The sequence below is a fragment of the Papio anubis genome, chromosome 12 (assembly GCF_008728515.1).
Source record: "Papio anubis isolate 15944 chromosome 12, Panubis1.0, whole genome shotgun sequence".
NCBI lineage: Eukaryota > Metazoa > Chordata > Mammalia > Primates > Cercopithecidae > Papio > Papio anubis.
In genome coordinates, this window is record NC_044987.1 from 13086693 (window position 1) to 13098867 (window position 12175).

A 12175-nucleotide genomic window follows, 5' to 3' on the forward strand; every position below is an offset into this window, starting at 1 on the left:
GCTCAGTCTTCTTTTTTTTTTTTTTTGATTGAGTCTTGCTCTGTCGCCCAGACTGGAGTGCAGTGGCCGGATCTCAGCTCACTGCAAGCTCCGCCTCCCGGATTTATGCCATTCTCCTGTCTCAGCCTCCCAAGTAGCTGGGATTACAGGTGCCCGCCACCTCGCCCGGCTAGTTTTTTTTGTATTTTTTAGTAGAGACGGGGTTTCACCGTGTTAGCCAGGATGGTCTCGATCTCCTGACCTCGTGATCCGCCCGTCTCGGCCTCCCAAAGTGCTGGGATTACAGGCTTGAGCCACCGCGCCCCACCCAAGCTCAGTCTTCTTTAAAGAGAATTTGGATTGTTATTACCCCAACTCCTGCCTCTGAGTCATCATTCTTTTCACATTAACTTTTTACATCAGGCATCTCAGTTGCATCTGACAATCCTTTAACACAGTTTGTATACAGAGGAAGGCCATTTCTGCCAACCCTACTTATTAACTTTGGCCATTGCGTTTCCTTCCCATTTAATCTATCTCCCATTTCTTTGAGACAGAGTTTTCGCTCTTCTTGCTCAGGCTGGAGTGCAACGGCGCAATCTCAGCTCACCGCAACCTCCACCTCCCAGGTTCAGGTGATTCTCCTGCCTCAGCCTCCCGAGTAGCTGGAATTACAGGCATGCACCACCAAGCCCGGCTAATTTTGCACTTTTAGTAGAGATGGGGTTTCTCCATGTTGGTCAGGCTGGTCTCAAACTCCCGACCTCAGGTGATCTGTCTACCTCGGCTCTATCTCCCATTTCATTCCACAATAGTGTATCCCACTTCAAATGTTCAATGGGCTGTTAGTCAGACACACCTAGATATACAGAGAGAGCAAGAGTTGGGTTTCAATCGACTGGCAATACTCAGGTGACAAACCATCCTGGTTGACTCAGAACTAAGGGAGGATCCCAGGATGTGGGGCTTTCAGTGCTAAAACCCAGACAAGTTGGTCACCTGACTAACACCACATCTTTGCACACTAAGCACATGACTGGGCCTTGAGTCTCATCAGCCCCAACTTTCCCACTGACACGCTGAGTGACCTCATGCAAGTCTCTTTACAACTCTTGGCTCCTGTTTGTCCAGCAAAACTGTAAAACAATGCTTAAGGTCTTTGCCTACCTCACAAAAAAATGGTGTCTGGATTAAGAGTTTTTTTAAATGCATAAAAATTCCAAGAAGGATTTCTCAACACAATACAGCACAGTACATCTATCTCCTGTGCCCAGGAGGGATGCCCATGGGCAGTGGCTACACACAGGTGCCTATGAAGAGTTTCACGGGCCCAAAGGCCTTCTTTCCTATTTTTTGTTTTATTTTTTCTAGAGAGAGGGTCTCGCTGTCACTCAGGCTGAAGTACAGTGGCACGACGATAGGTCACCGCAGCTTCAAACTCCTTGGCTCAAAGGATCCTCCCGCCTTAGCCTGCTGAGTAGCTGGGGCTACAGGAGCAGGCCACCACACCCGGCCACCAAAGGCATTCAGACATAGCTGTCTGTGGTGGCCACAGCTGTAACCTGCAAAACCTAATCACATTTATAAACGGGCCAAAGTCATTGCCCCAAACAAGTCTAGCCCTGCCCCAGAGCACTACACCCAGACTGGCCTTCAGCAGCGGTGGTCTCCCACACACACGGCTCAGAACCCACCCTGGGCAAAGCCATGCATCCTGACAGCCAGCCCTTCTGTCTCCCCTGTCTGTGGCTGCCCTCATTCAACTCCCTGGAAACAGTCCCCTGAGACAACTTCCCATCGCCTGCTTCTCAACACACCCAACCCAGACGGCGGATACACAGAGAGGCACCTCGCAGAGACCAAATCCGCATCCGAGAATTATAAATGTATCCCTAAGGCTGATGTGAAAGTGCTGGCAAATTCATCAGAAGGTTCCCCCGGCCAGAATGCAGGGTGACTGAAGCTGTAAAGCATGGTGTTCCATCCACAGCCTCGCACTGCCACAGCATCAGATCCCAGGTTGAGGCAGGGTCTGCTCCTTTTTTCCCACAAGGAGGAATCCGGAGCACAGGCCGCAGACCTGGGACCAGCCGTGGGGCCAGCTTTGGCCCTTACGTGTGTTTCACTTGGCTCGCGCGGTGTTTGTAGAAACTATACACTGGCTGCCAACTTGTAAGACTCAGCAGTTTTCACATGAAACTCCAGACCTCAGGGTTCCTCTGGAAAACCAGAAGATCTGGCAACACTGGGCCCTGCATTCTGCACGGCAACCAGAGCCTGCAGCTGATGAGCAACGCTCCTCAGAAGCATGCTTCTCCAGGTCCTCAAAGGCCCTTCCCCTTCCCCACGTCTCTCCAACACGGGAACCGAGTATCCATTACTACGTTCAAATTTAGATACGGGAGAATGCTTCTTGAATCTGCATCTCCATCAAAAGTAGAAATGACATATATTGTCCAAGAAGGCCACAGACTTCAAGAAAAATGGGAGAAACCATATTTCTTTGAGGAGGTAGAGTTGTTATGGCCAGGCATGGTGGCTCACACCTGTAGTCTCAACAATTTGGGAGGCTGAGGCAGGCGGATCGTTTGAGCCCAGGGGTTCAAGACCAGCCTAGGCAACATGGCATAAACTCCATCCCTACCAAAAAATATATATAAGTACAAAAATTAGCCAGCCATGCTGGTGTGCACCTGTAGTTCCTGCTACTCGGGAGGCTGAATGGGTGGGAAGATGGCTTGAGCCCAGGAGGCGAAGGTTGCAGTGAGCCAAGATCACACTACTGTACCCCAACCTGGGCAACAGAGTCAGATCCCAACTCCAAAAAAAAAAGAGTGTTGTAAACTTGAAGGGGTTTCACTCCTATCCTTTACCTGCCTGGCCTCCCATAGGCCTTTGAGTTTGTAACCCTTGGCATCTTGTGTCTTCAAAGTACCTAACCTACTAAACATCATAAATACCCAGCTACAGAAATTAAGAATATTAGAGAATCAGTTTCAACAGCTCATCCCACTACAATGGGTTAGAAGAAACCAGCATATGGGAAAGGCCAATTTGATTCCATCTGGCTCAGCTGCGGGCAGGCAGGTCTGCCCAGGAAGGCACTCTGGTATTTTCTCGGGCAGATGCAACAATCCAGTCCATACGCTATTACTTCCCAAAGGTAATCACACATTGCATGGATCTGTTTGCAACACTGACTGCAACTCCCTGTGTTCAGCAAACAAGGGATATATCATTTTGTAGATTATTTTCTCTGTCATACAATTCATTCCTTCCATGTTCCAATTACCCACTACTTTTTCTGGTATGATAATCCCAGTAGATCAGAGAAGGGCATGTTGATGGCATCAAGGTGTGCCCAGAGCCAACACAATACTTACATCGCTGCTCTTCGGCCTCGTCAACGCCAGGCTATCTCGGGCCAAGGCCACGATCACGTTGCTTTTCTCTCCGGCCCAGTGCACCACCATCTGATTGTGGGAATCATTCAGACTAACCTGAAAGAAATCAATATAGGAATTAGGATCCATAATAAGTGATGGCCACAAACATTCTAAATCAAGACTCCTTCCTCCTTTGTCAAGCAGAAACGATTAAGATTCTGACATCTAAAGCATTTGGGCCAAGGGGGCCTCTTCCCCTCCCACCTCATGCATATTCTGTCACACTCAGCTTCCCCACAAAGAAATATGAGTCCCCTGCTATTTTGGATGTAAACAGATTTTGTAGAAAGGCTTCTTGGGCTCTCATTGGCATAACCAATTCCTTTGATTATTTTCATCCTTTATGATACCAATCTCGGGTTACTCTGATCCTTACTCCATGTATGACATGCACTGGTAAGATTTTAAACCAAAGCATGGAAACACTGCCCTTCCTCAGAAAAAATTCATGGGCCAGAAAGACCACATGCTTTTCAAACTTCTTTTCAGACTATGTTTTCTCTGGCTCGGTGGTACCGTCATTCACTTTCAGCTGGTAATGAGAAATGAGAGAAGTAGCATTGTGAAGCTTCTCAAAATCGCTTTTGAAGTGTCTCAAATAAGGAAATATTTTAGTTCTCAGACTTTTAGATTTTGTAAACCAATGAAATAAAAATGAGGAAGGCCAACAGAGAACTGGTTGGCAACTTCTATTCCGCCAAGTAAGGACGTCACAAAAACAGGACTAGCTATTCTGTCAATCTCTTTCCTCTGCTTCCTGAGGACACTGCAGACTCTGGTCCAGGCTGTGGGGCAGAAGGTGTGGCCTGGGACTGAGTTCCAGCAGGTGGAATGTGAGACAAGTCATCAGGGCCACTATCAGCCTGGTCCCCATCCAGTCCTGTTTTCTTTCCCCACCCACAGGCCGCATTCAGAGGACTCCAAAGCCCCAGAGGAGGGCAGAGCCGAAGACAGAAGGAGCCTGCATCCCCAAGGAAAAGACCTCCGCTAATCAGTAGCATTCATCCTGAACTTCTCATAACCCGGAGCCTCAACTCAGCCACACCGCCGAGCCTGTGGGATTTGTCTGTTATGCAGCTCACCTTACAGGGCAATTTGACCACTATCTAGAGTTGCTGTCATTTTTTTTTAAAGATGTATTAACACTGAAAACTGAGGGAGGATGCCATCTCAGAATAAAGAACGGTTGTTTCGCTGTATGGAAAACTACATTGCTTTTATTTTCTTACTTCACCATTGGCTGTTGGACACCTGTCTGAGGACTGGCATTTGAACACCTGAACCATACATTCCACCCACTCTGTGGAAAGCAAAGTCATGACAGGAATAACAATAATTCTGAGGGCTGGTCAGGCTCAGTGGCTCACGGCTGTAATCCCAGCACTTTGGGAGGCCAAGGTGGGCAGATCACCTGAGGTCAGGAGTTCAAGACTCACCTGGCCAATACGGTGAAACCCCGTCTCTACTAAAAATACAAAAATTAGCCAGGCATGGTGGCAGGCACCTGTAGTCCCAGCTACTCGGGAGGCTGAGGCAGAAGAATCGCTTGAGCCCAGGAGGCGGAGGTTGCAGTGAGCCGAGATCGAGCCACCACACTCCAATCTGGGCGACAGAGCGAGACTCAGTCTCAAAAAAAAATTCTGAGAGGGGGTCCAACACTCAGAAGCAGGACAACACCCTGAAACCAGGAGCACAGGCTGCCTCTCCTGCTGAGCGACGTCTGAGAGAAGCCCATTCCACCAGCCTCCTCAACCTCAGCTGTCTCAGGCACACATGGAAGGAAATCAAGCTTCTGGGACTCCAGCCCACACAGTCCACCCCACCCATGAGTAAGGCTTAGACTGAAGACAGTTCAAGCCTTGGCCAACCTGCCCTCCAAGCTGTCTTCTCACCAAGGCTCTGCAGCAGAAAACCCACAGCTCCTTTCTCCTTCTCTAGCTTCCTCTCCCCAGCACTCTCGAACTTTCCCCACCCACTCCTAGAGGTGCTCTCAGATGTTATCAGGGAGAAGAGAAACACCTGTACCACATACTTGGCTGGCAGAAGGACACAGCAGCTAATCCTTAACGACGCTACTTGGGGTTTTAAATACCTGCATTTAATTTGATCCAGGATCAAACTCTTTTTGAAAAAATTTGAAAATTTTACTTTTAAACTCTTACTTTAAAGAGAAGGACCTAGGAAAATACGTCCTTCCAAAATGTCTCTTCTCATTCCCAGATAGATCAGTCCAGGCAAGCACTAACTGAGAAGTGCAAATAAGAAATAGAAGTAAATAAAGTATTTAACCCAGAATGCTACAAAGAGAAAGCAGCTAAAGGAATCTCCTCCAGTCACTGAAGCCTTCGCTTTTCCTCCTCTCTCTTTCCAGCCCAATCCTCTGGATGCATCTGGAGATCAGAAACTCACAACACAGGTGCCTGGGAAACCCAGGTAAAGGTTTCCTCCCCTCCCAAAACATCTGCACTCTTGAACCAGAGTGGGGATAGAAAACTATGCAAATGTCAATAAAATAAAGGACTAGGAACCTAGAAAAAAAATCACCCATGTTCCCCTGGGGTCTGGGATAAAAAGTCCTCAAATATTCAACTTGGGCATCCTTAAAGATGACGTCAAAATGCTCCCTCGGGCAGGTAACACTCAGATAATGCTTTGAGTAGGTTGCAAAGCTTTCAGTGATCAGAGAGGGCAAAAGGTCTGAAGACAACTTGCTGAAATCGATCTACTCAGAGGACAGGAGACCTCCTCACCAATCCCAAGGCCGGTGAAAGGTGAGAAGAGCACCAAGGGCAAGCCTCAAAACATCCAAGGGCTTTTCTACAAAGAAAACCTCTAGAAGGCAAGCCTGGTACAACACCTGTTTGTTTCTTTCTTTGTTTCTTTCTCTTTTTTGGTTCTAGAAAAGCCTTTTTTATTAGATGTGCCTTTTACTCGTAAGAGCAGACTGAAAAGGGGCAGCCCAGTAGGGGGATAAAACCCCCGGCAAGAAATGACTTGTACGAGGGCCACCAGGCACTCGCAGGAACAGCTCAGCTCCTTCGCTTGGCGAGATGTCAGGCACATCCTGGTCATGAGAATAACTCCCTGGTGAGTCACAGCTGATCCCCAAGGCAGCCCAGGTGCCCATCCCCCCACAGCAGACCTAGTCGTAGGAATCAGGAATGATGCCCACAGCACAGGGGAGCCAGCAGGCAGGCTGGCGGGAAGTAAATTTTATTATCACCAAGACATGCATTCTGCCCTCCGGCCTCACCTTCCTCCTCTGTCTCCACCGTGCCCCCATCCTCACCCCCAAGGGAGGATGGAAAAGAAAAGAAGTCATCAAAGCGGGCTTTTCCCCGGCTGGCTCTCCATGGCATGTGGCCAAGACACCAGCAGCCCAGGGCAGCCCCCAGCAATCAAAAACAACCTACAAGTCCTTAGATCCCTTTACTTAAGCAGTGGCTTCCAGTTTGTTTGGTTCCTTTTCCATCCATCCCCAAGGATCTCCCCGTGATGTCCCCTTTCCTCCTCCGCAAGCCTTTTACCATCGCCAATCCCCCACGCAGGTCCCACACCCAGAAGACACTGGCCTGGGAGCGGGTGGGAGGGTGGCCTTCCCAGGAACATAACCTTGACGTGCAATCAGCTGTAACCACAACCCCGGGGTGTGAACAACCTTCCCTCTCCCCTCTCTAGCTCACAGGGCATAGCTGGAGCTTGATAAATGAGACGCAATTAATTGGAACTGTTAAGGCAGCAGGGAGGGGCTGAGTGCCTCCCCTCAGAAAGCAAACAGAAAAATTACAGGCCACAGAAACCTCTGAACACACAAACTACATCATAAACAACAAACAGCATCTGGCTCATTGGCAGGTCATTAAGAGTCAAGATAACTCCCTCCACCCCACCCCCCGAAGATCACCTGGCCTAGGGGGGTCCCATGCCCCACCAAAGGTCAGAATCACCTGAGAGGCCCCACTCCACGCCTACCGGCTCTGTTGCCCTCTGCCTGGAGCCCAGGAATCAATCTTTTTTAAAAGACACACCCAGCCGGGTGTGGCGGCTCACGCCTGTAATCCCAGCACTCTGGGAGGCCAAGGCAGGTGGATCACGAGGTCAGGTGATGGAGACCATCCTGGCTAACACAGTGAAAACCTGTCTCTACTAAAAATACAAAAAATTAGCCAGGCATGGTGGCAAGGGCCTGTAGTCCCAGCTACTCGGGAAGCTGAGACAGAACTGCTTGAATCTGGAAGGCAGAGGTTGCAGTAAGCCGAGATCATGACACTGCACTCCAGCCTGGGCGACAGAGAGACTCCGTCTCAAAAAAAGAAAAAGAAGACACACCCCAACCCCAGGTATTTCTAAGGCAGCTTCTTTGGGAAACAATGAATCTAGCTGATTCCCCTGCCTCCCAGCAGGAGCTGGAACTAAATGACGGTAACTAGAAAGATATACCATTTTATGGGGATTTGGGATGGTCATTAAGACTCTAGGATACACTGATGATATATGCTACAATGTGGATGAACCTCACAAACAATATGCTAAGTGAAAGAAGCCAGATACAAAAGATCACATATTGCATGACACCATTTATATGAAATGTCTCAAATAGGTAAATCCATAGGGACAGAAAGCAGATGAGTGGTTACCAGGGGCTGGCAGATTGGAGAGGAGGGAATCGCTGCTTAATGGGTAAGGAGTTTCATTTCAGAGCAATGGAAATGTTTTGGAAATCGTAGTGGCACAACATCGTGATGATATTAAATCCACTGAACTGTTCACTTTAAAATGGCTAATTTTATATAATGTGAAATACACCTAAATGTTTTTAAGGCCTCTAGGACCTGCAGAGAACATTATATTTCTCAAGTGCTAATCAAGAACCGAGGAGCTTCCACTCTTAAGAAGTGCTCCTTTCATCTCATCTCGAGCCCTCATGCTACCAAAATATGCAGCTAGAATGAGTCATACAGGAGGCAGGCTGGGGACTGGGTCTCTGGCCAAACCAATCCTTCAAAGTGCTGTCAGTGGCATCTGCAGAGCCACAGCATCCGCACGGGCCTCCCTGTCCCCAGCTGGAGAAACGGCTGCAGGCCCAAGGCTAGTATCCACCGCCAGTTCACAACAGTGGATGCCACCCACACCTTGACTCGCCTCGGCATCTTCATCAAACAAGTCCATATCACCCCACACATGTTGTCCCTCAGCCCCCCGCGTGCCCTGGCAACCCAGAGAGGTGAAATGATTCACCTCCTGTTATTCAGAGTAAGGGGAAGGACCTGCTACCACCCAGTCCTCAAGTTCTGGGTTGTTACAAGTAGAGGGGAGGAAGTCAATGGCTTGGATGAAGGGACTGATTACTCATGCGTTCACTTGTGGATGAAGTAGGCACTGAGGTCTGCTAGGTGCCAGGCACCCTTTAGGCTCTTTAATCATTTCTTACCTGTGAGCTCACACAGAGCACTTCTGGGGAAAATTAGGGTTGCAAGTCTAAGCCAATGATAAGAAGTTTCCTATAAAACCACCAACATCTGCATAGTTGTTGAGCCTTATGCAGAAGGTGGGTCCCCTGAATAGAATGGGTCACAGGTACCCTTCTCTACATCTCCTCTTTCAAATTGGTCAGACCCAAAGATCAGGATGTCCTAGACTCCCACAGCTTGCAGTCCTCACAACTCCTACACAGCTTCCTCCCAGAACACGGTACGAGGAGGACAAACAAGGCAGTCTGATTCATTTCTCTGCTTCACTAGCAGTGGAATACAAAGAGGCATTTTTAAAATTCTACAATATAGCATAAAACAAATATCCTGTCCTTCAACTGTGAGGACAGAAGGAGCCAGGCACTCCCCGAACTATACGACAAAACTGAGGAAGCCAGAGACAGCCTCCTGAGGTCCAAGGAGAACAAGGTTTTCCCAAACCGTCCCTTTGCACGGCCTAAATGCTAGGTATGCAAATTGCCTCTCACTGTCCCCTTTCAAGACTGTGTTCTCACTATATTTAGCAAGCTGATTATCCTCCCTGGACTCCTCACCTCAGAAGAAGAGCTGAAATCTAGTTTACAAGCACGCCCGGAAGAGAGGCCCAGTTCATGGAATCTCAGCTCACTCACTTGACTTTTGAGTTTGCTCAAGATGCTTCACCCACAGAACTCCTGAACTACTTTGCTGATGAATTCAGGCTGCCCATTTTCCAGATGAGGAAACACGGAGAGTGACCTTGGACTAGAACTTAGCGTTCACTACTATCTCCTTCACTGGAGCCATGACCACTCTACAGAGAAAATACACACATGCCCTTTCCTTTCTCTTTGCTAAAAGGATGATAATCATAATCTCACTGCCTTAGAATATCAGTTTAGAAAACTTATTTCCCTTTCTGATTGATCCTTGGCAGGGAGAACCTATGTACCGTTTACCTCTGTGTGCCACTCTGTCCTGGTGAACCCACTTTGTCAATGAGCGAATGTGCTTTGCTGTTTTGGGAGGGGCTCCCTACCAAAAAGAAACCGTGGAAAATTCTCTTTCTCATGAACATAATATCACCCCTTAATTTACCAGTTGGTAAAAAAAGAAAAAAAAAATGAGGAAAATATCAAAGCCAGAAAGAATCTCAGAGAACATCTAAACCAAATGCTACATTTTGCAAATGAGATTAAGCTCAGAGACAGACTTTAAGGCAATGTGGTGGTCCTCACTGCCTTAAAACACAGGGCCCCAGTGCAGGAAACACAGTCAGAGCGAGCACAGCAAGCACCCCCTCCAGACTGCATACCCTAAGCCAGGACTTGCCTTATGTGAGGATTCCGCTGTGAGCCCAAAGCCATTTCTCACAGCTCTTCAGGATGGTTCCAGACCCCCGACTTTCCCTCTGCAGCTCACTATAAATAGCCTCTCACCTTGTTCAGTCAATAAGTATTTATCAAGCACTTACCATATACCAGATGCTATACTAGGTGTTAGTAAAATGGCAGACTCACATCTGTAATCCCAGCACTTTGGGAGGCCAAGGCAGGCAGATTCCTCGAGCCCAGGAGTTCAAAACCAGCCTAGGCAACATGGCAAAACCCCATCTCTACAAAAAATACAAAAATTAGATAGGCATGGTGGCGCATGCCCGTAGTCCCAGCTACTAGGGAATCTGAGGTGGGAGGATCACTTGTGCCCAAGAGGTCGAGGCTGCAGTGAGCTATGATCATGCCACTGCATGAGGGCCCACCCATTGATTCACCCCCACATTTATTTCACATAAGATTCACCCTGGCCATCTTCCCCCAGGGTTTCTACTCAACAGTGGCAGCCTGGGCGACAGAGCTAGACCCTGTCTCAAAAAATAAAAAAGAAAGAAAAATAACACGCTTCTAGGTCCTGCCTCACATCTCTGACTCTAGTAGGGAAAACACGCATTAAACAATGAATTCCAGGAATGATGATTGAATTACTGTTGTTACACAGGGGACCTAACCTCATGTTGAGGAGACAGTGAGGCTTCACGGAAAACCTGACCTATGTACTGACACCATAAGGATGAAGAGGGAGGAGTTAGGGAAAAGGGGATGGAGAAGTGAGGCAGAGAACAGAGACCCAGACCTAAGGCAGGGCAGAGCAAAAGCCAGGAATGAGAAGGGCCTTGATACTTGCTGTGTTTGAAAAATTACAAGATCAGTGTGGCCAGGAGAAAGTGGAATTATATGAGATCTCCAGGTTTTAAAGGTGGAGAAAAAAAGCACTGCAAAAAAGCTGTGGATCCCCGCCTGAGATCAAAAATTTCACTAGATTAGTTAGGATAGACAAATGTGTCCGCGTAAATCTGAAACAAGTTAGCAGGTTGGTTTGAGTCTTGATCTCTCCGGTTTACCACCTGTCTTAACTATGGGTAAGTCACTTCACCTTTTCGAGCCTCAAGATACTCATCTCTGAAATGAGATGAATAATCATTCTTATCTTCCCCATTTTTCAAGATTGTCGTAAGAATCAAATGAGATGCAACCCATGGATGTCATTTCATAAACTCCGACGCACTAAAACATCATTTCTTTTCATTACCAAATGCCTCTCAACCAAAATAAGCCATTTCTCACAAAACGGCTCCACATAAAACATTAACATTAGCGTAAGGCCTAAGAGCAAGCGATGACATATATAAAATGACAAAATGCTGCACGCCTGAGTCAAGCTAGGAGCTCCCGCCTAACTGAAACTCACAGGCAGTTTTCTCCTTGATTCCCAGCCAAACTCCGAAACCTGGGGAAACCCAACCTCCAGGTCCCAAGGCTCCAGCCCAGAGGTGACACTGTTTTCTAGCACTTTCCTAACCCCAAGAGAAAAGCATTTAAACATTACAACCCAGAACTGAAGGCCTCTATACCCTACCAGTGGCTTCTTCACCACCCTGTGAGAGAAGCTATAAACAAGACTAATGGAGAAGGGGGAGTGCATTAAACCCAATGGCTCTGCCAATTTCTCAGTAATATGAGATGCCCTCTGGGCTACCAGGAGGTGAGGCAACAGGCGGACGTCCCACAGGCTCTGATCTGCTAGCTAAACTCCCCCAGCTCTGTTTAGATAGCTCTTTCACCTCTAGCCAACTTCCACATCCACTCCTTCATTTCTCTCCTCTAGAGATTGAAGGCCTTGTTTCTGCAGTAACCGTCGCCACCCCCACCCCACCCATCACCACCACCACCAACAGCACACCTTGCCAAATTCAGCAAACCACGTGCACAGTTAGCTGCAGATTTTTTTTTAACCACTCAGTGA

At 47.9% G+C, this 12175-nt stretch overlaps 1 protein-coding gene across 6 annotated transcripts in view; it reads right to left on the reverse strand.

Annotated features, from left to right (window-relative positions):
* Positions 1-12175, reverse strand: part of SORL1 (sortilin related receptor 1) — a 179571-nt gene that overhangs the window by 158204 nt on the left and 9192 nt on the right. For all 6 annotated transcript variants that reach the window (XR_002517258.2, XM_021926639.2, XM_021926638.2 and 3 more), the window contains exon 2: positions 3363-3479. Coding sequence is in view for 5 of the 6 variants with exons in the window: in XM_021926639.2 (XP_021782331.1) it covers positions 3363-3479 (117 nt within the window). In the remaining variant the exon portion in view is untranslated. The remainder of the gene's footprint in view (positions 1-3362; positions 3480-12175) is intronic.